The sequence below is a fragment of the Palaemon carinicauda genome, chromosome 35 (assembly GCF_036898095.1).
Source record: "Palaemon carinicauda isolate YSFRI2023 chromosome 35, ASM3689809v2, whole genome shotgun sequence".
Taxonomy (NCBI): Eukaryota; Metazoa; Arthropoda; class Malacostraca; order Decapoda; family Palaemonidae; genus Palaemon; species Palaemon carinicauda.
Window position 1 is genome coordinate 16360201 of NC_090759.1, and position 26936 is coordinate 16387136.

Sequence of the window (26936 nt, forward strand, 5' to 3'; positions counted from 1 at the left end):
GAGTGTTGTGTAGGTAATCTTCTCTATCTGGTAAATTAGTCTTTCTGAAGTCGCTTCATTTCCCTGATCAAAGCTACAAATATCCCGCTAATCTTATTAATAATATTTTTATACAAACTTTCTATCAAGATGAATTGCAAAACCTTTCAAGAAGTATTTTTCATTCAAGTAAGTTTTTCTACGATCGACAGGCAGAATATAAATCATGTTTAAATCATGAAAGATCTACATTTTATCCTTTGAATAAAATATTAAGTGAAAAATATGTGAAAGAAAACTTCCACCTTTAGTAAAATAATGAGATACTTCTTGTTAATGGCAAGCAGCAAAGTGCCATGGCCTGTTATTTCCGTTTCAGTCTAAGTAATTCCTGTCCTCTTAATATCACAGGTCAGTGGGGAGGAAAGTGGGCATGTATGTATATAAACATAAAAATAAGTATAGAAAGAAGTTTATTGAAATTGTATTTATTTCTAAAAACCTTCCATGATGTTCATATTGCTGACTCCACACTGAAGGAGGTGGGATATCAGTGAAAGAAAGAGATAAGTAATTATATAATTGAAAATCATTATAAAATAAAATTCTTGATTCTAATGGTCTAGATTACAGGTAAAAAAAACTATACTTGAAATACGGGACTTCATATTTTTTTCTAATGATATTTGAAAAATTTTGAAAATTTTATAATAGATTAACTGAACTCAGGAGATTAGAAGACCATATCACCACCAGCCACTACAGGACCTACAGCTCAGTATTTCCAATAGAAGAACCAGGATTATTCAAGATAAGTTTCAGCGATTATCAACAAGGTAAACCATTAATCTACTTCTACCTCAGCCTTCAGGAATTTTATATTTGGTCTGAATTTTTTTGCGAGTTTCCGAGACCAAACTTTAAAACTAGAAATGACATGCATATTTGAACAATACTATTTGGATTTCTGATCCCCCAATGCAAATTAAATGTCCAATAGAAACTGTTTAGTCTACACCAAAGAGTGCAGCCTACCATTTACATTACTAGGTTGTACTAGAAAGAGTTTCTTTCATGGTCAAATTGTATACAATCTCAGAAACCCTTACACAGTAGACTCCATTGTCAGTCAGATGATAAATTAAATCTTAATCTGCAAATTTCTTCCATTTTGCTTAAGTTATCAGCAACTCCCTTACCTGGTACAGGGAGTGTGACCTTGTACTGCCCTGGTTCCAGGTGAGGTCTAGTGACTACGGGTCTGCCCTGCCACCAGTTCCAACTTCATATTTATCATATGGGGATAATAAATCTCTAAAACTAATATTCTGTCCCTAACCTAATTTAGGAACGTGGCCCCTTAAAGTAATTGATAAATAGATTATCATTATATGAACTTAAAACCAGCAAGCTGATTTTATATATCTCTTAATACTTATGTCAAAAGATGTAAAGGTATATCTAAGATCATTGTTGAAATAATCTTCAATTTCTTTGTGAGAAAAAGTGAGGCAATCTCGCTTCTCACAAAGGTAATTTAAACTACAATAATTACTAACAAATCCAGAGTAAGACAACTTGAAACATAATAAACTTAACAATGTGAGAGAGATGTAAATCTCTTTGTACCGATGGCAACAGAGAAACTGAAATAACAAGCACTGGCACTTTGCTTCAAGCAATTAACTGCCTTACTTTATTAGAGGGCTGTGTACACTGAAAGAACACACATTTTTAAATGAATAATTGGGTTAAATACTAATACTATGCGCTTCTAGAGAAGAAACAATATAAATATGAACATCAGGGGGTAACTAAATGTTATTATCCACTGCTATGCTTATTAAAAGATCAGTGGCATCAACAGCCTGTTCCAATAAAGAAAATATTGTACTTGCATTAAGAAAAAGCTTAAATAATAAGAGAAAACTGACAATGAACAAAAGCATATAACATAATTGCTCATGAAACGAGGAATAAATGGTCAATTTCTTTAAATTCTATTTATAATAAAAACTACTGGCTATAGTATTCCAGATCCATGACAAAAGATAACTCCTAAAATGAAAAAACTATAAACTCTTATATAAGAATTAAAATATTATAATCATGATATAATAAGATATGAGAATACAGTAATGAAAATTATTTCAACCACAATAACCTATAAGCATACCAAGTGAAAGTCCTTACAATACTACTGTACAATGTAGTAAAGAACTATAGAAGACTAAAGGTTTGGATATTGTTCTTCTATAAAAAAAAAAAAAAAAAAAAAAAAAGGAAAACCTATAACATTTCACAGAAATTTTTTTTTATTGGCTCTTGCTATTGCCAGAAAGTCCCACCAGTCAACTAATAAAATATAAATTTAAAGCTTACCAGGCAAGCTTGACTGGCTTGCTATCGGAAATATATTTCCTAAAATAAACGCCAAGAATTCAATGCCTTCATGCACTAAAAAATGAAATAACAGTAGTGTATTTAGTAAATATTTTTACTAGGCGATTAGTCCATTTTTTTTTCAAAACTACTTGGACATACTATACTGTAATACTAGTTAAATGAAAATAAAACTTTTGCTTGAATTTTTTGACAAATGTGCCTTGAGTCCTATTATGAATACTGCATTATATCATTCTAAAATTTTATATTTCATGAGAGCTAAGACTTTTTCAGCTTTCTGCCATTCACTAGAACATTTTCAGCTTTAACAGGTAAAGTCTAAACCTGGGCTGAGAGGACATTGTGAAAAACATACCAGAAGATCTAAGAAGGAAAACCGACTTCAGCTTGTCAAACATTTAATCTCATTGAACAAAAATTTGTCAGAGTAAAAGAAGCCCACACTTGTCAAACATATATTCTGACTGACCAAAAATTGCCCTTTTGGATGATATATGAAGACAAGGTGATGAGCTGAACATATAACGATTTCAGTTAACAGACTCTCTAATGGAACGAGCAGCGAGTATCTATCTATTCGTAACTTTGATACAACCTTGCCACATCACAAGGAGTCGTGCGAAGTGTACTGTATGTCCTAAAAAATAACGCTCACATTAACTGTTCATTTTTGGTTTATGACAGTATTAAGATGATAAATGTCCATTGCAGAAAATTTATAGTTGAAACAGATTACAGCATAGGCCATTTATGAGCAAAGACTAGCACAAGGTTTTCTAATGGAACTACAAAGCATTTTTTGAATGGTAGAATAGATTAAGATCGTATTTACAAGAACAAAAATTTTTTTACGACTTCCTATCCCTGAAGAATTTTATTACAAAGACAACTTAAGATATTTCAATAAGATTCTTAAAACTTAAGAAAAACTTCTTTTTTCTTGAAAATCTTAGTGATTTGGACCAAAATAATTCTGAGAGGCTCTTGTTAGGAGGTGGAGATGAACCTGAAAACAGAAAAAACCTCTCTTATATGAGAGGTATAATAGATGCCCATCAACAGGGAGGCAAGGAGTGCTTGACAGTCTGGAAATAGATGAAAGACCTCTAAAACTCACAAGACCTGACTAATATAAATCAACATCCAGAAAAGTATCTTACGTCAGGTTCAAAAGGGAACTGCATATTTTGACAATGTCATATTATAAAACATGTCATAGCAACCCCTACTTACAAAATAAGATCTTGAAAGTTTCGATAAGCAGTCACCAGTTTTAGGCATGCATTAGCCTAAGAAAATGGGAAAAGATGGTCCTTGGTAAATTCATCTAATAGTGGAACACCAGTAAAACTGTGGACCACACCTAACCAGCATCCAGTAAAACAATACCTGTAAAATACTATATCAGAATAATTTTGATATAATTGTTCTATTTTATTAACAATCATTTTTAATAAAATAGAAAAACAAACTGTAGACGAAGAGCCATTACAACAATGAAAGCCAGAATAACAACAGACAATTAGAACATGTGAAGAATGGAATAGGTAAGAAAAGTGACATTATAACTCAGCTGAATAGGACATTTCCATGAGATTGGGGATGCAAATATGTATTTCCTGTTATAGAGTAGTTTATTCTAAGGCCATCTTGAAAGGGTAGGAAAGCCAAAAATTCACATATAGACCATGGGATTAAGAGAATTGTTTGAGAATCTACCTGGTGAATTTTTGTGGGATTATGCATATAAAGATAATTTGAAATAAACTAGGAAGTTAGTAGAAATATTCTTAAGCCCTGCACACATTTGCTTTGGACTACTATTTTGTACACTTGAGTATACAACTATTCTTGTGTAGTCTGGTGTGAAGGTCAATGTACAATCAGACCTGATCTTTCAAACCATTATGAATGAAAAGAATTGCCTTGAATTTCGGATGTTAAATCTTCATTTGCCACCCATGAGCCTTTTGTCTTATGAGAGAAGAGCTTGCTGAACACATTTTTTCTTGAATAAAGAGGGGGAAGATGAAGATAAGAGCAGGGAAACACTTCCCACCTACTGCACTTGAAAATATATCCACATTTTTTATACTTGTTCCAAAGTAATACTTTAGATTTCTATTGAAACCACTAGAGCTCTGGTTTGAGCTAACCTATATATGGATTACATACTGTAGGGATAATTTGACAAACTGCAGCCTTGTTCTGCAGATTAAAAAAAAAAAAAAATTCCAAAATCAGACTGGAACCCTATTCCCCCATTCTGAACCTATAAGACTAGTTAAAGAAAGTTTAATCTCTAAAACACTAGTTCTGTTAATCTGGTAAAATAGTTTTAAGGAAGAAACAAAAAGTGACCAAATCGCTATTTTTACAATAAATAATCTCCCCTTTGTAAGAGATGTGGACTTGATTAAACATACTCAATATCCCCTTATCCAAGGACAGTGTTTAGCAAAATGTCTGTAATTGTTCCAGTGCTTTTGGGTAAATTAAAAATGCTGAAAGTTTATTCCAGGGAAACACACACAAATACCCCCCAAAAATACTATGATTAGAAAAACTCATTCAAGCTTTTAGCTCAGGTAGGCTAGAAATTAAACTTGTATATCTGTTCTACTATAGTACTCGTATGTTGTTTATATCATAAGTTGCTCAATACTACTAGTTTTGATTTTTCCAGCCCCCTAATCCTTCCATTCTCCTTGTGCTCCCCCAATATTTAGAGGCAAAAGTGACAGGAACACATACGCATAATTTGTCCTAATAAAAATTAAAAAAAAAATGTCCACTAAACAGACAATAAGCACGGCTAAAAGGACATCGCTTCCAGTTTTAAGAAAAAAAATTGTCATACATACCCATGTTGTATTGATATTCTTTTTGTAATTGATTTATATAATAAAATATAAAAATTTTACAGTAATATTAACTTAAACGAATCTTGGGCCAAGCTCCCAGGGCCCAGGAAGAACTCCAAGTGTACTGAATTATCTGACAAGAGAACAACCACCTAAATAAATTTACATTAAATAAGTATCCAAATTGTGTTATCCAAGATTTACATAGCCTTCATTTACATTTTACAAGTGGTTGTGCAATACATAATCTTATAAATATTGAACTAAACTGACAATACCAAGTCACAAAAGAGATGAAAGAAAGCTTATATATTCATGCTAATGTAAAGGAAATAGGAGTAGTTGTTCAGGATGTTTGTAATATTCAAATGCAGTATTTCCATGTGCCATTTACTCATTTGTGATGTACCTTTTATTGAATATGTATTAGACTGGAAGAGGACATTGAAAAATGAATGTTAAAACGAAAGTGTTTAAACTTAAGTTCTAAAATCCCAAACCGATTACCCATCTTTACATTGCATCTCTTTCTTTAAAAAATATTTTCAATCCATTTCTACAAGATACTGGACAAGACTGTAAATGGACATTAGTAACCAAATCACTAAACTTTAAATATACACAATAGATAATCACTGGTTATGTCAACCAGACTACGTAATAAATTATCAATTCATAAAACTTATCACAACTTTGCTATTTAGTAATATTGTGATATGCTAAAGGCTTCTCTGGCTGTGCACACAAGAGACTTATTAAAATTACAATCCTATATTTTTTTCTTGAGAATGTTTATGGATGTGTGGGAAAGTGGGAATTAATTTATAATTTTCAGACTAATATTCTTTAATTTCTCATTAAGGTGATTAGATTTATCACAAATACATTATCAAAATAACATCCTTCTTTTAAAGTAGGGTATTAATCTTTGATATCTAGGCAGTAATATCAACAATAGAAAGATCAATGATAAGCAAATAGTTTCTCATTGTTAAGTAATTTATTCACTGATGCTGGAGTTGAGTTTTATACTTGAGAAAATTGTAATGATTTACAATTCACCAAATGCAGCCAGTCTCTATACTTAATGCTATCAATTAGCCATAATCAATATGCTATTCTTGAAAACCATGAAAATATTAAGAAAATAAATTTGTTATTAACTAGTAATACACCAATGTGATACGTGATACTCTCCCAGTTAAAACCAACTACGAGCACCTCTAATACTGCAAAGCTACTTATATATAAGAAAATCTCTAGTGTACATTTCACTTAGTCATAATTTTACTAAAAGATTCAATTTGAGGTGTATTTTACTAATAAGATACTTTATACTTAGCACCCTGATCTTTCTAGGTAACACAAAAAATAGTTGGGATTAAATACTGCTATAACACATAAGGGGATGACAGAATTTATGGTTTAATTAAAAGGATGTAGTTACAATATTTCATTAGTAATAATCATTTGAGAAATTTCATGCCAGGCTAAATTTTAAATACTCCAATAAATTTTCTTAAAGATTTACTTTGAAGTTGCTGCAAATACTTTTTTAAATTTATGACTAAAGAATTCAATAAAAAAAATACTCTAATTCCTGTATTAGCAAGCAAATTCTATATCACAGTCAAAATATCGAGAATATTATGTTAATAATCTAACCTCTACTCCAAATATGATTCCCATGGGAGTGTCAGTGTAATCCACAGTGTAGTATTGAGAATTTTCATTACTAACCATGCATAGATTATGGACGTTAGGTCAAGAAAATGTCCTACCATAATAAATGTTAATGCAATACACGTTAGTTTGTTAAATCACTATATGGCAGACAAAACGTTGCACTCTGATTAAGCACTTTTACCTATGGGTGTATTGTCAATTCCAATGCACCTACTATCTCATTCACACATGTGTAAACTTGATGACAAAACATCTATAACAAAACAAAGGAACATCCTTCCTTTTACCGAGATCTGATCAATTTCTTTAATTTTTTTTTTTTTTTGCAATCACAGTATGTTTTACCTATGACTGCCGTTACTATAATTGCATTTTTTGAGTTAATTTGACCAAAACAAAAGGTTTCATAGCAGAACACTTTACTAATGTAGCATGGGGAAATGCTTTATAATTCATAGATTCAAGAATATCTCAAAAAGTTGTGTCTATTAACCTTTTGTACTTTAAATAAAATAAAACCTAAGTGTTGCTCCTGTTAACTTATTCCTTTAAGGATAAATTCTCAAAAGCAGATGAATTATTACCATCCTATATTTACATTAACTATCTATAAAACAGAGTTATCAGTGCCATGCTTATTATATGTATCTACATACAGTATTTTCCCAATTCCTCTAAAATGTATTTACAGAAAATTATCATGATCTTAAAACACCAATTACAGAAATACATTAAAATTTTCTTTGATATTAAGCATAAGACGAAAACTTGTTAAAGTTCCAGAAGTTCTTGAAAATAATGTACAGTATTTGATGGCCTATAGGACCCATTTTTTTCCCCACAATTTTGGCTAAAAAAATCGCCCTGCGTCTTATACATCGTAGGTGAAGTTTGAGATCTGCCGTAGGCCTAGGCTAATCTAACTCAGCTTACGCTCGGTACTTCTACCTGCTCTAAACTCCATGCATCCTTATTATATTTTTATTGTTGGTATTATTGTATTATTACCGGTGTTTTAAAAATGAATGTTAAAATAAAAGCAATTGAATCTGAAATGCTGTGACTTGGTGTTTATAAACATCAGCTGACAAAATGTAGACAGAATTATGGTTGCGTTCTCATCAACCTTTTAACTTTTTCTTTCCTTACCCTTCGATAATTTTAATTGTATTGTTAATAACGGTAGTAATCAAATTTAGATTAACATTTATTTTTCATTAAAAAATCCACCATGATTTGAATAATCCTCACTCTTTCTCCAGTCAAGCACCATCTTCTCTGCCACATCATAAGGTCATTAGCGATACTTTGTTATTGCTGATTAAACACAAACAAAATGGCTTTCCTCTTATGCAACGTGAAGAAATTTATAGGGATATGGCAAGTAAAATATTTTTAATAATATCTTTAGTAAAAGCTCTTAGTATCGTTAGTTATCACTTGCATGTGTAAATGCGTTTGTTTGTTCGTTATCATCGGCGACAAAATGTAAACAAAACAACGATTTCTGTTTTAGGCAGCGTTTATTAGGAAAATCTTGATATAAAATCGCTCTTATTTCTATTTCGAATTACTATGGATAGAGTGAGTAAAACAAAATTAATATTATTATTACCTAACCAATACTTGGTACGATTTCTGTGGCTGCAAAAGCTAACTTATACACAGATGTGTACATGTGTTTGTTTGTTCGTTATGATCGGTGATGAAACGTAAATAAAGCACTGGGTTTGGTTTTATGTTGCGTGTTTAGCAATAGCATGATATAAAATACTTTATTTAATTTATTTTAGATTTTTAAGTATACAACAAAAGCTAGCCTATGCACTGAGGGTTTTGTAAGTCACCAGTCATTTTATACAGCGGATATGACCCAAATTCAGTCAAATTTTACTTAATTTTCAAAATCATCTTATCTGAAGGTTGTCTTATGCAAAGAAATATACAGTATGTTTCTGCTTGTGTAATATACAGCTAGACTTCTCAACAATATATGCTTAAATGCACTAAAAAGAGTTTTCCTGAATATGACCTGCTGAAATGGCGGTGCGTCTTATATATGCCCACGAGTCTTATAGGCTGTCAAATACAGTAAGCTAACACCTCCAGAAGTAATGTTGTGTCATGCCTGTTCAGATAACTTGTATTTTCTAGTTTACAAGTGACAATACTGTATACATTTAATCTATATTACTAAAATGTCTACTGTATAATTGTAAAGCACCCACTATGATCAAGCACATTCTACAAATTTACAGAGCAATTCTAGATACAAAATGCAGATAACATGTTAATGATCTTGCTTATAACTTCTCTTTTTTGGCATACAGTATTTCAACAATCTTAACAATATTGCTGAAGAAAAAGTAAAACACTTACCTGAGTAGCTTCTCCCAACCAATTTCAAAATGTAATATTTTTCATTCAAAAAGGACTTTACATATCCAATTAAAATCACAATTCGAGCACTAATTTTCCTGAATTTATTACTAAGTTCTAATCAAAGGATTGCATTACTTAATTATTTGGGAGAGATATACTTTAAAGTGCAATATTACTTTATTATGTTTTCAATACAATTAATTGCACTACAACATGGTAAGTTGGCGATAAACTGTATTTTCTAGACAGAAAACCACTAGAGAAAACTTACCCTTGACTGGTCTGTGCTGGAGTACTGTCCACTCCATTATGATTCCTAGTATTTACATCACTATCAGTAGTGTTAAAGTTTCCCAACAAATCCACTGCTTGAGTTGGGGTTGTGTCCATGGGCACTGGGGAATCCCCATTTATGTGTGGCTCTTCCAGTTTCACAGAAGCTACACTACTTATAACATTATCCACCACATTATTTCCAATATTTGAAACAGTTTGTTCTACAGTAGTAGGTACTGTATTCTCCACTTTAGTAGTAGGCTGAGATTTAGCACTAACTTCCTCAGCAGGGAAGCCGCTAGATGGCTGTGAAACACTACCACTCTGTGCAAGTTGAGAAGTAGCATCACTGTTTGAATTATTTCCATCTGCTGACTGCCCAGTCTGGGCTTCAACAACAGCTTCAAGGTTATTGATCATGGAATCAGTCATACTAACACTCATGTCAATGTCAAAACCTTTAGATTCTTCTGATGGAGTTTTGGCTTCAGTCTGAAAGAAAGTGAAAATATTGAATTCAGGTAAAAACACAAATTAACTACTTAACTATAGAATCTATAAGGATCAACTGATGGATTTGTGCTGTTAATTGTTGAAAAACTCTGCTAACGTTTCATGATATTATTTATTTGGTTTCAAGTAACATCCCACTGAATGGTAAAGTTTGTGAAGATTTTATGATAAGTAAGTTTTGGTAATCCACATACAGATTTCACCTTGGAATCTGTTATTATTTGAATTACAATTACATACTGTACTTGTATTTTTTAGTAAGCTTGAAACTTGGCTTCCCCTTAGAATAACCACCTGAAGTAATAGTTTACTCTCTCAAAAAAGGCATATATGTAATAGTTAATAAAAAGAATTACCTTAGTTGGAGTATTGGAACCCCCCTTGCCTCTTGTCCGAGCCATAATAGCTGCTACGCGACTTTTACGAGCCTGCCTTTCTTCTTCCTCACGGAGTAAACGTTCCTCTTGTTCGAGGCGTTTCTGTTGCTCGATACGCTCAGCCTGTTGGTAAATATACAAAGTAAATGTACACAACCACAATTATATCTGTATAAAAGGAAATTTCAAATAAATTCACTGTGACCAAGACATCAAGTGAAGCTTCAGCAACGCCAATTTTGTATCCCAGCCATACATAAAAATAAGATCTATATTCAAAATTACTCCATACAAAACCAGAGCAAAGAAATAGTCATGAGGCCTTTTTTATGAGATTAGTGCATACTTTTCCACTCACTTAGAAAAGGTTGGCTGAAGATATTATGCTTCCTGTTCTTAACTATTTTAGGATGAAACTGCCAGCCTCATACCTTTCAATCTGGCTTTAGAATGATTTTGTAACTTACTCTGTAAGGCACAGTAAACATTCAGAACCCTTACTGAAGGAATGCTATGTAATTAGGACTAATAGATCCAACTATGGGAGTCAGGCTAGTGAAGCTACCAGTCAGGCAAGTCAGATTTGCCTACCACAAGCAAAGGGTCAAAGACCTTTTAGGAATAACAAAAGAATTTAACAGTTAAGATCTAAAAACTCATAACTGACTTCACAGCTAAAATGAGTCCCCCTCGCTCTTCGCTGGGGTTAGGTAAAAGACAGGCGACAAGAACGAGAATCCGCAAATACAGTACTTGCTGCCCTATTGTAGGATAACTCCTAACCCGAAACACTCGCTACCCATTGCCTACAAACAGTCGATTAATACACTAAGTACTGCCTACTATTGTCTTTACTTGGTTTCTATCACAATATAAGTATTTCGTAATTAAATAAAGACATTTAAGTAAGTGTACAGTACATGTGCAACCCTGTACACTTTGTACTGGACACAATAAGGCTAGGGCACAATACAGTATGATTTGTAACATTACAGTAGTCCTCTGGACTTCTTACCAACAAAACACTGTTGCTCCTATCTATTATAACACTCGCTGATACTGTACTGTATATTACTGAAATATTTGAGCAGTACTATCACTACAGTACAGCTTAACTGTAGTAAATGTTCATTGTTTTCATTCGGACGACTCATGCTGTTTGACAACTCACCACACACGCAGCCTACATTTATATATTGTAGAGTACAGTTACGTGGTAATTCACGTACGGTACTGTATAGTATAGTTAATAAACAATACTATACATTACTGTACAATATGTTCACAGATCAAGTAAGTGTACATATTTCACACAAAGACCACTAACCATTTTGGTACAAAGTTTTACGCAGCAGTCTTGAAGCAAAACATAACTCTTATGAATCACCTATCTACAATAAATTACCCAGTAAAAATAAGCACTGTACAGGAGTATGTACCACTGTATACAAATACAAGACTTTTACATGAAACGTGATTCTGCTCAAAAAGGACCGAAGCGGCAAGGAGAGACAATGCAAGACCGAGGCCAAGTCAGCATGAGATGGGAGGTTGTGCTTGGCGAGAGGTAAGTGGCCCAAAGCGAGCTGGGTACAAAGAAGCGAGGCTATTTGAAATCGTTGTTCCACGTGAATACTTCTGCAAATATGTAATTTTTTTTTATTTAATAGGTTATATGAAGAAGAAAAGAAGATATACGATTCATGAAACGCAAAAGGAAGATAAGGTTTGAAAAGGAGATAATTCCTCACTTTAAACATCTGCCTCCATGTTTTCTTCCTCTTCATCTTCCTGTATCGAAGGTTGAACCGTGGGAAAATCAAATTGTTTTATTACTTTATTTAGAGCATATATCTTTTTGAAAGGAAAGAAAATGGGAAAATATTTCCTAAATTCTAGGAGGCAAACGTCGATAAACGGAGCTTTTAGAGCATAAACAATATGAACATCAGGAGAGGTTCATAGGAATAATCAGATGCTTTCCCAGTTTGTTTACAACTGAATATAGGGATGCTGAGACTCGTTTGGCATAAGATGTAGTAGAGCCTACATTTACCCCACTAGAGTTAACCCATAAAGAGCTCGAAGCCAAATTTGCAATCAAACGGACATACTTCCATCTGAAACATGATGCAAATAATCGACTTTAGTTGAAACTTTGTTCCCATTATCAAAATATACACCATTCATATAATTTGGCACGCCATCCACATACTGTATGTAATACGACCTTCTTTAGGAGAACTTACTTTAGCGAGTGGAAGAATATCAGAATATCTTCTGCCTCACAATCTAGTAGTCTAATAGTGTGCATAGGATAGCGGTAATGCAAAGATTTAGCAGCAGAAACGTCTAAAGTAATTAAAGAATATAAGGCTCTGTGAGAGGTTATCGAATCTGTATTGCTTAGCAAACTTTCAGAACCCTTACTGAAAAAAATAATATTAACACTAGAAGTACTCAACTTTGGAAGAAAAAAGTGAGGTTAGATTTGGCAATCGGGCAGTTGGGATCAGAATTACAAATTTTTAAATAGGTATTTACTGGATTGCTGATTTTAACAAAGCAGCTAGCAATATTAAGAACTTACGAAGCTCATCACAATCAAAATTGGTCGATTATGTGAATTATTTATTGGAGGAGACATGTCATTACCACTGCCATCCCTTTTTCCCTGCTAAAAGCCAGTTCCCTTTAGGACTTTGAACTTTTAACTTGAACTGCAACCATTGAATCTTACTTCTCCATGAGAGGGACCTTGGGACTACAGTAGAACATTCTTTGCAGCAGTCATTCAAATTCCAGTATTGACCTCAAACAATACAGAAAGAGAATGCAGATCACGATCTCAGAAACAATTCCCTTGTACACTCCAGGCAGACAGTAATAGGTAAACAATTTGGAGAAAACCTAGAGTAAACATTGATGACAAGGAAACTGAAAGGACAAAGGGAGTTCTGGGCTTCTTGCCGCTTACTATTAGAATGTTCCATTTCTTTACTAAGGCATGTATTAATTGAAGTGAAAAAAAATAAAAAAATGGGAAAATTTTAAATTGTTAAAAGTTTCACGGTTAAATGCCAATTAAAATGAGATTCTAGAGAAGAAGAAATATGAACATAAGGGGAAGTTCATAGAAATAACAACAAACAAAAGAATTGTTTTGACGTCTCAAGGTTAAGAAAGTGTAAAAGGATAAACAAAACATGAACATACAATTTCAATTTCATAGAGTTTAACCCACATCAGCATTTTACATTTTCTACCTTCATGGCAATCTTGATGAAAATGACAGAAAAAACTATATTCTTGAGTAAACCATAGTGGGAAAATTAAGAAAATTAAATAAGTTAGTTATGCACTTTCTAAATATCTAGTGAAAGCAGTGACCATGCCTCTTATCAAAGTGTTACAGTACTGTAATGATAGATACTGAGAGCTTCTTCATGAAACAAAGAATTGCACATTTATAGTTTTTACTTACCTCAATACGTTGTTTTTCCTCCTCCTCTTTCTTCTTTGCTTCTTCTTCTCTGTTTTTGTCAGCTTCTTCAATGGCTTTTCTAAGACGTTCCTCCTCTACTCTTCGTTGCTCTTCCATCAATTTTATATAATCTTCTTCCTCCTTTCGTTCACGTTCTTCTTCCTGCATCTGGAAATGAAGACAAATTTGTAAATCAAATTTACCAAAAATGTACAACCGTATAACAAGAAGGTAATCATTGAAATGTTTGAAGTGTTAAATTCAAATAGGATAAATTTAATATTTCGACAGTATGAATGCTCTCTCAATTAATTTATAACTATTTAATATAAAAGGAAAGCACTCGAGCCATAGTTGCATGTAATTTTGCCATCACATGGGTGACTAATCAAATGCACTATCTTATAATACATTAAAAATTCTTATACAGTAGAAAAATATACAACAGCTACAATGACCACTATTGAATGCAATAGTTGATCAAAACTATGTATTGTTCTTAAATAAATATATACAATATACCTATTTCTTAAAAGTTTTGCAATCTAAATTCAAGTTACAGTCTTTCTTGTACATACATGGCTGACAAAGTTCCTTCAAATTTTGAGATTACCTGTATATCAATTTCCCTCAATAGAGCAAAAATAGTGAAAAGATTATATGTGAAAGTATTTAAATGTTATGATTGGTCTTTTACATTATTCAGTTCATACTGCAATTCTTGTTTATTTACACTAATGTATTTTTCTCATACGATAAGGTTAAATGTAGACAGTGATTGAAGCTAATTGACTTTAAAATCATCAAGGTTACCCACATTACATAATGGCTCCATATTAAATTAAACAAATTAATACTTTACTTTTTAATCTCCATAATTCCAATTCTCATAAAAATACCCACCCCTTTTATGTGCAAGCTATAATTACAAACAACTTGTTCAACAGGACTAATGAGTAAAGAAGAATACCATCACTGGTTCTGTTATGGAGTGATTGCTAGAATTACTGTGTTCATGTCACTAGTAACATGTGACCCAATTCATTCAAGAATACAAATATTTGCACTGGCAAAAACTGTACATACCTGTCTCTGTCGCTCCAATTCTTGCTCTCTTTCCTTTGCCTCTCTTGCCAAACGTCGTTTTTCTGCCAATGCTGCTTTGTATTCTTCTTCAGTTGCATAACCAGTAACTGGTTTTTCAGCAGCCCTCTGAGCAGGAGTTTTCTCTTGTTCATCAGAATCATTACCGTCGGTACCTTCGACTTCCATTTTAAGTGTACTATCACTTAGTGCTTCTGCACTTTCTGGCAAATCTTTTTCTACCTTACTTGGCTGAGGTTCTACCTTAACTGCTTCAACAACTGTTTCAGCAACTGGCTCAGCCACTGGTTCAGCAACTGGCTCTGCAACTGGTTCTGCAACTGGTTCTGCAACTGGTTCTGCAACCATTACAGTTTCTGGCTTTGGCTCTTGTTTTTCAACCTTTACATTTTCAGACTCGGTAGCATCTTTCTTGGGGATAATTTTCTCAGCAGATTTTTCTCTTTCAGCAGACTTCTCCTTCTTTGGAGGTGATGTGTCCTTCTCTTTTGCAACGCCAGGCAATGGTTTACTTTCAACAACTGGACTCTGTGCTGGTGTGGTTTTCTGAGATTTAACCTTTGGTGTTGCCTTGCTTTTCTCCACAGCTTTCTTGGCAGCACTTTCTGCTTTAACTTGGGAAGGTGTCTTCTTAGGTGTGGTGGCTTTTGCTGGAGTTCGAGCTGGAGTAGCAGGTGCACTTCTGTCTGACCCAGCACTCTTGGCACGTGCTGGCTTTGATGAAGACGATGCAGAGCCAACAGATACTGAAATTAAAATATGGTGACGTATTCTTTTAATACAGGTAGTTTTCAATAATTAGCTCAAATATGTTAAACAGTTTTTGGAATTTTATAATCAATCTGGAGGCAACTAAAAACAATTAGTGCCAAAAATTATTACCTACAATTATTTAACATACCAAAAGTTTTTATTATAATCTCAAATATATTAAACATTATTGAATAATGAGAAAAACATTATTATATAATTGTACTTTTTTCATTCAGAGAATAGGGCTCCTAAAATTTACTAAATGTCAAGTGTACTGTTTAAAATAAGGAATAATGGCCAAAAATTCTTAAGAGAAACCTGAAGGTCACAGTAAATATTTGATGAGAATTCAGTGGAAAATTTAAAATAGACTATAGAAAATTCTTTCAAAAATAGTTCATAATCAAGGAGTGATGGAAATGGAGAAAAGGGAAGCTCTGAAGGAAGAGATAGAAGAGTTTACTTACTTTACTTTGTCAACAATTTTGATTATGAAGACACTTAGTTTCAACTGCCTTTGTTCCAAAAACTATATAACATGCCATTAATTGTTCTGCATTTACACGTTTACTTGAAGCATCAAAATATTAAAAATATGACATTTTTTAAAATACAAGAAATGAAGGAGTAATGCTCTAGGAACTGACAGAATAAAAAATATTGCAACACAAAATACTATATTCAAAGCTTGAATACTTCAAAGAATGCCATGAATACAAAGTAATGTGGTTGCAAAGGTCATTATAGTTTTATAATTAAATATTTTGTAGAAAGTCTAATAGCAACACTATATAAAAAAATTTCCTATTCCAAAGCACATAATATACAAACATGCTATTGATGTTGAAAATCATAAATTAAGGTTCACGTTCAAAAATAAAATCTTCGCATTATTTCCCATCTTACATCATCAAATAAATTGCTCTATCTTGTACTTTTATAGTTATAATCCTAATGATGACATCAAATAAAAAAAAATATAAGACATTTCAGTTAAACAAGTGTGGATAAACTTTGGGATCTTGAAAAAACATTAAAGACCAAACTTGAAATTTATTCTTTTTTTAATTTGAATTTTTCAATATAAACCAATCACTCATACACAAACAACATTTAATGACCCCACCACATCAGTTTCTGTCAAAAATAGAGAGAGAGCAGCAGACAACACCATACACATGCCACTTGAACCCTTGAGAATGCAACACCTAACTCCCTCCTTTCATTGCCTTGGTATGTGACTGAGATTTTCATAGGGCTGATTGGTGGGAGATAACTCTTGAACTTATCTCAAAATATATCACTAAATATACAGCGTACACAAAGTTATGTGATATGTAAAAGCCATTGAATATCCAAGTGGTAAAAATTACATCGGTCATGAACCCAATTATCATCGCAAGGTACTTTAAACCGACCACAAGGACAGGACTCAGGATTTAAAACTAATGTCTCGGAAATATACATCCTCAAGTCCCTATGCCAAGATGTTCTCTTTGATGGTAGATGACAAACTTAGGGTTTAGAGATTGCTCATGAGTATCTCGGGCAGCAAGGGACAAGATAATGTCCCAGAAATTGACCATATATAAAAATGATCAATGCTCTACCCATTCTCCAACTAAGCTATGACCAAGGAGGGTCAAGCAATGGCTGCTGATGACTTGGCAGGTAGACATACAGCCTGCACCAAACCCACATTCTTTAGGTTACAACAACATTAAGTTACGAGCACTCAAATGTGGGTCTTGAACAAGGCTCAAACTCCTAACCATAGTATATGGATCAGGGATGTTTCTAATTGGCTGCCATAACCTGAGGCCAATAGTTAGAACCTGGGAGGAGTTACTAAAAGAACTTGACTAATTGGCAGAGTTTTGTGACAGGACATTATCATTATTAACTTGAGAATAAGGAGACTGTAAAATCCATTATAGTTTTCTAATGTTTCCTTTACAGCTTGTTTTCCCAGCTTTAACTTCACCCTGTCTTAGAGCATAAAAATCTTAATCCCATTTGCAAATGCTGTAGCCCTCTAAATGTAATGCAAGAGGAGTATCTCGTCTCCAGAAAGGACATCCATGACGACTGCAATAACCAAAGGTTTCACTTGCATCATAACCACAGTCTGGAATTTTTGGCACCCATGCTACCCTTCCAGAATGGAACTTTCTTTTTCTGGGGTCCTTAACAAGATATTTCGTTGTAAACAGTCTGTCTTTCCGGGGGCAAAAATGGGCAACTGCTATATACACACCAGAGTACATCTGATGGGTTTAATTGGAAAAAATCTCAAAGAAGGAATGCCTGGGTCCTGTGCAGTGTATCCCTTTGAAATGGTCATTTGCCTGATAATTGATATCTCCTTAAAGAAGGAAAATATGCAAGACCCTTAGATTCTTTCTATTGGTAGGGGCAAGGGTGTACGATAGGCAATTCATTATCAAGATAATCTTCATCACATGGGGAGAGAGAAATGCACCACTATCATGTATTTAATAAAAGCTTAGCCAAGACACCACCCCATCCTGTTTCTCTCCTGAAATGTTCTGTGACAAAATGACTCCCCTGTAAAGCAGTGCACTGGAGGCTCATAAAGCAACAAACTAACATATAAGTACTGTATTCTGTTGTGATGATCACTGTTGTGAAGTTTACTAAGGAATTAGAAAAAGTTAAAAATTAAACAGTTATTTTTGTTTTATGGTAAGCCATTCTTAACATTACATGCTCAAAATTAAGTGCTATATATATTTTTTATAAAATGATGTCAGATTCAACAAGGCTGATTGCAAATGAGGGATAGTACACCTGTAAGGAACTTGTCTGGATATGGAAGAACCTGAGATAATAATACTCTAGAAGAAAAAGAAATGAGGGACAGTTATAAGTCCATAGTATCCATTACAAAATGATACAATCTCCCATCCTCAGATTAAAAGATGTGAAATTATCCAACATCAATTCATCCAGAGCAGGTCGAGACATGGTTGGCTGGGTCTTCCTGGGCTATGCAGCTGAAACCTACATTCCAGGTTTGTGCTACTACTTTAATTGATAGAGGCCATGCACCCAATCAAGCAACTTGGAAAAACAGGTCTCATCCTTAGAGTTATAAATGGAAGTAAACTGACTCTTCTGTTTGAGGTTACACAAATTCCCAGCTAAAGTGAGTTTTCTTTTTGATTATTCCCTATAGGTTGCAGAGGAGGTGACCTCAACAAAAAAAAACAAAATAAAGATGAATGCATAACTGCTCTTCCCACTGTAAGATGGCTGTCATATTGTGCATCTTCACTCTGGATATAATTTTGTTCTTCTGAAAAGTCAGAGGGCATCACTTCGGATGTGATCTTATCCCTCTGAAGAAGAGTCAGAGGGCATAAGACATCTGCCTTTATATGCTAACTACACAGAGTATCACTGAATCAGCTCAAAATAAAAATATAATTTTTTTGGCTATCTTCCCAATATCTTTTTCAATAAATAAGAGGCATAAACAAGAAAATATTCTTTTTCAATATCTAATAACAAAAAGTACAGCTGTCCTCAACTAGCTTTAACACATCATTGTGAGTTGATAATTTTTTTCTTTTTCTTCAAAATTAGAAAGGTACAACTATTTAGCTTCAAGATGACACCAAAACCAGCTTTGTATCATGAAAAATGAGTTTACAACATACTTTTACATAAGGGGTAAACGAAAACCAACTGTTTTATCCTAAATGAGTTTTGGACTTAACAGAATATCTTGGATAAACTAAATGCTGTGTATGAAAATAGACTAAAGTTACCACATAAAAATGAGAGAAGATCTAATGACACTTTTAACTAGTTAACATAAAGAACTAAACCTAATTTACGGATCTTAATAGCTGTAAATATACCAATGACTTGCACAAAAATTTAGAAACTATAACTACAGTATGTTAGGTAGTAGGTTGGCCAGGGCACCAGCCACCTGTTGAGGTATTATGGGGTCCTTTGACTAGCCAGACAGTACTACATTGGATCCTTCTCTTTAGTTATGGTGCACTTTCCTTTTGCCTACACATACACCGAATAGTCTGGCCTATTCTTTACAAATTTTCTTCTCTCCTCATACACACAACAACACTGAGATTACCAAACAATTCTTCGTCATCCAAGGGGTTAAATACTGCACTATATTTGTTCAGTGGCTACTTTCCTCTTGGTAAGGGTAGAAGAGACTCTTTAGCTATGGTAAGCAGCTCTTCTAGGAGGAGGCCACTCCATAATCAAACCATTGTTCTCTAGTCTAAGGTAGTGCCATAGCCTCTGTACCATGGTCTTCCACTGTCTTGGGTTAGAGTTCTCTTGTTTGAGGGTACACTCGAGCAAACTATTCTATCTAAATTCGCTTCCTCTTGTTTTGTTGGTTTTTATAGTTTATATAGGAAGTATTTATTTTAGTGTTGTTGTTGTTCTTGAAATATTTTCTTTTTCCTTCTTTCCTTTCCTTACTGGGCTATTTTCCCTGTTGGGGCCATGGGCTTATAGCATCCTGCTTTTCCAATTAGGGTTGTAGCTTAGGAAATAATAATAATAATAATAATAATAATATCCCTTACATATGGTAGAGCTTACATAGGGTAGAGATGTGTTCTATGAGTGGGTTCAGTCAAAAAGTTCAAGTCCCACATAATTAATTTGGGTATCCAGCTCATAACCCTCAAATACCTACTCTATTTTTCTGTCTGTTGGTTTTTCTAGCAACAGTGAACTAGCCTAAATCTGTCTCATGAATTTCTACTTCTCCTTCTGAATAAAAGAAAATTTAAATGCTAAAAAAAAAAAAAAATTCTTTATTACACAGATTCCCATCTCTGGAACTCCATTGGTTGAAAGTTCTTTATCTTGGGATTTTTTTAAATTACTAGCTCAAAAAAAATTTCTGACAAGTGTGAAGGCTAATCATTAACAAAATGATGGAAATGCTGTAAATAATGCCCCTTTTGGCAACTCCACAGTTTGGAACAATTTAGAAATTCTGCTTGGATGTCTGGCCATATTCAACAGGCCATTGAAAAGTATGAAAGCGTCCAATTGGCACATGTAGTTGATCACTGCTCATATTCATTTTGTTTTGACTAAAGATAACAGCATCTAGATCATTCGATGACCACAAATATGGGTTGTACTTGAGTGAAAGGTTTATAGTAACAAATACTACTGTAAATAGTTAATGACAAAACATATCTTGCATACACGGCTTAAATGTATTCTAAATAATAACCTATTAATAGCCATATCCATGCAAATTAAGAGGTAGGGGAAGGGTATCCTATCAAGATGGGTAAAGTTGTGTGGCAGGTGTGTGCATTAAAAAAAACTATTGCACCTCAAAATCTTGCAGATAACAGTTTTAAAATCACACACTATATATACAAAAATATAATGAAATAATAAGGCCATTCTGTATGTAATCAATCATAAAGTAATTCACACATTCATAAAAAGGCTTTTCTGTTCTGCATTATTTAATTTTAGTGATAAGGCAAAAAAAACAAGACCAAGAAATTTCTAAAAATTAAACATGCCCATGTCAAAATTGACATTCTAAATAGTCTAATAAAATAAAATATACTAGCCTAATGTTCATATTACTTTTCTCTGGAAGCTCTGTTTTATCGATATTTACATCTAAAACTAAAATACTTTCCATTTTCTTTCATTTCAATACACATTCCTCTCGTAAAGTAATGAGATAATTTTGCAGTTACTGGCAACCACTGAGGCTTGTGAAGCCATAGGTCCTTTGTCTTTTCAGTCTTAAAGTTGAAACTATTCCCCTTCCACTTGACACCAGTTTAGGAGAAAATATTTAATTAAAATTCAGTTTATTTCCATACTGCACGTTCCCCACGCTGATGTAAGTGGGTTATCAGAGATGAAAAAAATAGGTCACATATGAAGTCTAAATTATTGGTAACAAACAATCTTAAAATACATTTTGAAACACAGGATTCCAGATTTTTTTCCAAGAACCTTTTCATATAACCCAACACCATGAAATTAAAAGAAAATTCTTTAAATAAAATAATTATAAATTAACTAAAGCCAAAAATTCTCTTATACCATGTCGCCAGCAACCCACTAAAGATATACAATCTTGATAAATAAACATAGATTTTTCAAGATCATGTTTAACAAAAATCGACTTGTATGCCATAGAGTTCCCATCAAAGCCCTTTCCAAAGAGATTTAAAAAAAGGGAATACAGCTGCCCTTCTATGTATGAACTCTAACCTTCAAAGCTGTCATTAGACTTTGACTAATAAAAGACATTTTTTAAGCTAAGGACTAATACCCCAAAAATAAATTATAAACACTATCTCAAATGTTTATAGCTTTGTCTAAATACTACTACATACCTCTTACAGGACAAAAATTCTGATGTAATGCTTATATACTTTACCAAAGAGGTGATATGAAAGAACTGTGGCAAACTTTTAGCCCCAAAATAAGTTTTAGCTTTGATAGTTGACCAAGTTTCTCTTCATAAAAAGAGGAAATGTAAAAAATTAACATTCAAAGTAGTTCTAGTCATTGATAATTGCTTGATTTACACTAACCAAACTAATCATTCTATTGTCTTACCAACTGATTATCAGTAGACTGCATTTCCGAACATGGACAAGATAGAGTGTTGCAACAATTTTTTATTCCTGAGGAGACTATGGATACTCTACATTCATTAGATGTAGCTAGGATAGGTTTGGATGAATCCCTTCCAAAGCTGGTTATCTAAGAAGACTGGTTTGTTCGGCAACCATCTCGGACACTTCAATAAAAAAAAAGCCACAGATGTGTGCAACATTCCATTTCCATCCACAATGGGGCTATCAATGTTATCTTGTTCTTGTAGAAATTCTGACTTAGATTATCATATGCATATCATGACAAGCAACTGAATATGCAAAGATCCATATTCAACCAGTCTTGTACAGTAGGTATTAGAGGTTGGCCACGGCACCAGCCACCCGTTGAGTTACTACCACTAGAGAGTTATTGGGTCCTTTGACTGGCCAGACAAGACTACATTGGATCCCTCTCTCGTGTTAGGATTCACTTTCCCTTTGCCTACACATACACCAAATAGTCTGGCCTGGCCTATTCTTTACAGATTCTCCTCGGTCCTCATACCCCTGACAACACTGAGATTACCAAACAATTATTCTTCACTCCAGGGGTTAACTACTGCAATGTAATTGTTCAGTGGCTACTTTCCTCTTGGTAAGGGTAAAAGAGACTCTTTAGCCATGGTAAGCAGCTCTTCTAGGAGGACGACACTCCAAAATCAAACCATTGTTCTCTAGTCTTGGGTAGTGCCATGGCCTATGTACCATGGTCTTCCACTGTCTTGGGTTAGAGTTCTCTTGCTTGATACCTGATGGACTGCTTGGAGACGAGGCTCGACTTCTGCAGGTTTAGTTGGATCCCTAACTCCTTGCACAATATCCCAGTTGGATCCATAACTCCTTGCACAATATCCAGTAGTAGGTTTATGTGTTTCAACTTGAGAGCTTGGAATTCTGCTAGAAGCCGGTCATCCAAGTATCTTAGCAGCCTGATGCCCTTGGCATGAGTCCAGGCTGAGAGAAGGGCAAATATCTTGATGAAGCCTTGAGGGGCTATTGATAGGCCAAAGCACTTCATTCTGAACTGAAGAATTTTGTCTCGAAAGGGAAACCTTAGGTACTTCCTTCAGGCTGGATGGATGGGGACTTGAAAATATGAGTCTTTCAGGTCTATGGTCAAAAGGTAGTCATTCTTTTTGATGGCCTGGAGATCAGAGTTTGGGCTCTCCATTTTGAGCTTCGTCTGCGGTATAAAAAGGTTCAAGATGGACAGGTCTACGACGGGTCTCCAACACTCCGTCAGCTTCTCTACTAAGCATAGATTGCTGAGAAAGCCTGGAGAGTCAGTAATTTGGAGACTTCCTCTAGCAAGAGTAGGTCTTTAACTGATCCTTTCAAATAATATTGTGGGATGGGGTCAGATTCCTGGTCAGAGGCGACAAACAGTCCATGAAGGAGATCCGATACCCTGAACAGAGGACTTCTACCATCCAAGGGTCGGTCCTGAAGTCCTCCCACCTTTGCCAAGAGCTTTATAGGCATTTTCCCCATGGTGGTAAGCTGGGGGACGTGCCCTTTCTAGTTTAAACTTCTGCAACCTCGTCCTTTTTGTCCAGAGGAATGTTTTCTCCGACGAAAGGTGGGTCTAGGATTCTGCCTCCTGGGTTGTTATGCATTTGTTGGAGGGAGTCGTCTTTGTTAGGGAACTGGCTTAAAAGGCGAGTCTCTTGGTTGTTTCTGGGGAGTGGGCAGCCTCGGTGCCACTGCTCTACATAACATAGGACTTTGTCCTAACCTCTACCTTTCTGATCGCCTTTGCCACGTCTGAGGACAAGAAAAGGGAGGAGGAATTGACTAGTTCCGAATTCCTTAGGGCTAATGCATCTCTATGGGACAGATGCCTCTATGTCTTTAGCACTAGATCTAAATAGTTCCTCAAAATGTTCACTAACATGTTCGTTCTTCAGGTACAGTGATACCCCAAAACGAGAGACTGCTCAGACCAGTGGTCTATACACAAGCTGGCTTAGATAGCTGACATAGCTGTAACCTCCATGTTACCCAGCTCAGGCAAAGACAGTAGAGACAGATTAGGTAATCTTTCAGGTGATACTGATAGGACTAGATTAGCCACATTATCAATGGGAAGAGGACTCTGAAAAGCACCAGTGTACATAAAAATGTCTCTGGTGTAACAGAGGAGCTTTGAAGGTCTACTGGACTTGAGCAAATTTTCTGACGCAGAGACCTCAGTATTCAGAAAGTCTAGCATATCCTTAGTATGATAAGAAAGCACCACATTGAATACAAGTACGGGGCTTTGAGACTGGAAATGCTCAGTTGATAGCATACCGTCTGTTAGTGGTCTGCGCAAATGGAGGCTCGCCCAATCCAATCAAACGACAGATAAGGCTCATAATCTTAATAAAGTGCGAGGCTTTAGAGCTAGACACTGGGGCCTAGTACCCAAGCATGCATTGAGGCTCTCAGAACAGCCAGTAACGTGATTTGATTGTTCCGTTTTAACAGTTGTAGAGTTCCTGACTCTTTCTCAAACGTCCTTCCTTTCCCCCCCCGAGTACTGTAATTTCTATTTTGACAGGAATAGGAGGCGCATAAGGACTGGGTGGAGTCCAGTTCACTCCCGTTGTAAAAACGTTCACCTCTAGCAACTGAGTGAGAGACAGAGGAATTGAAGTCTCTCTCAAAGCTCAATTTATGGGGTTAGAGAGAATTCTCAAAACTCTACAATCCATTCCCCTTATCTACAATCTGTATCAAATAAGAAATACAGCATCTGAAATAAAATCATGTTCTGCAAAACATGTATTATTATCATCATGAACATCAGGCTAGGTGCTAGTGTACAGTCTATCCTGACAATTAATAGATTTCTCATTAGTGTAAAACAAAGGTTTTTTATTACCGTAAGTCAAGGTTTCATCATACCGTTTAATAGCCAAAAGTTAAACAAACTCCAGGGAACTATAAAGTAATGTGGAGATGATCTACCACACCCTCTGGAATATGAAAGGAGTATAGTAACATAAACTCTAGCATCATTATGAGACGGAGGAATCCTCACACGTCAAAATGGCGCACATTTAGTGACATCCTGATGTTTATGGGTGACAACTTGCCAAAGCGGTCCGACCACCATCATAACTTTACCAAAGCATTCTGGGAACTCTTCCGAGGAGTTCTTTACCGAGGATGCCTAGTCATACGAGGTCGGCTTTGTCTTTATTTCAAGCTGGAGATGGGATATAAGGGTCTTTCAGTAAAGCTGCCTCAGTACAGAGGAAAATGACATGCTCTACTCCAGGGTTCTCATGGGAATGCGGAGATAGTTTCACTGCTCTGATAGGAGACACCTCTCAAGGGAGAAAAATCTTATCTGTAAAATATGACATATATAAATCTCCACTCAATGCACTCGTAGGGGAGGAGGGAGATATAAACATAACAGAATAATTAGAGACAGATGGGGGATCTAAAGGATCTGGCTTCAAGAGCACAGTGGCCTTTGCCATGAGATCTCCAACAAGAACTGGTTCAAGTTCATATTGTATATTATTAACACTGGCTGATGCCAACTGTGATGTATGGATCGGAGTTGTGGGGAATGAAAGTGATGGAGAGACAGAAATTGAATGTGTTTGAGATGAAGTGTCTAAGGAGTATGGCTGGTGTATCTCGAGTAGATAGGGTTAGGAAAGAAGTAGTAAGGATGAGAACGAGTGTAAGAAACGAGTTAGCAGCTAGAGTGGATATGAATGTGTTGAGGTGGTTTGGCCATGTTGAGAGAATGGAAAATGGCTGTCTGCTAAAGAAGGTGATGAATGCAAGAGTTGATGGGAGAAGTACAAGAGGAAGGCCAAGGTTTGGGTGGATGGATGGAGTGAAGGAAGCTCTGGGTGATAGGAGGATAGATGTGAGAGAGGCAAGAGAACGTGCTAGAAATAGGAATGAATGGCGAGCGATTGTGACGGAGTTCCGGTAGGCCCTGCTGCTTCCTCCGGTGCCTTGGATGACCGCGGAGGTAGCAGTAGTAGGGGATTCGGCGTTATGAAGCTTCATCTGTGGTGGATAACGGGGGAGGGTGTGCTGTGTCACCCTAGCAGTACCAGCCGAACTCAGTTGAGTCCCTTGTCAGGCTGGGAGGAACGTAGAGAGGAGAGGTCCCCTCTTTTGTTTCATTTGTTTGATGTCGGCTAACCCCCAAAATTGGGGGAAGTGCCTTGGTATATGTATGTATGTGATAAAATGTAAACAAACTTATGGTCGTCATTATCCGTGACTGAAGCCTCAGCGGGCTTCTAATAGGATGGACCTCACCGCTGTATCAATCTTACACTTCTTGTCATTTCTGACACTGGGAGGACAACCATTCCCTATAGTACTTACATGGTGATTCCATATAACACCTTTTACTCCTAAATGAAGGAAAATCCGGGTGTGGATCTACTTCTTGGCTCCTAAATGTACCATAGAGACGACCATCTCAGCG

At 35.1% G+C, this 26936-nt stretch overlaps 1 protein-coding gene across 1 annotated transcript in view; it reads right to left on the reverse strand.

Annotated features, from left to right (window-relative positions):
• Nucleotides 1–26936, reverse strand: part of LOC137627178 (microtubule-associated protein futsch-like) — a 176376-nt gene that overhangs the window by 10259 nt on the left and 139181 nt on the right. The window contains 4 exon segments of the mRNA XM_068358255.1: nt 9589–10085; nt 10463–10606; nt 13968–14135; nt 15054–15817. Of these exon segments, the coding sequence (XP_068214356.1) occupies nt 9589–10085; nt 10463–10606; nt 13968–14135; nt 15054–15817 (1573 nt within the window).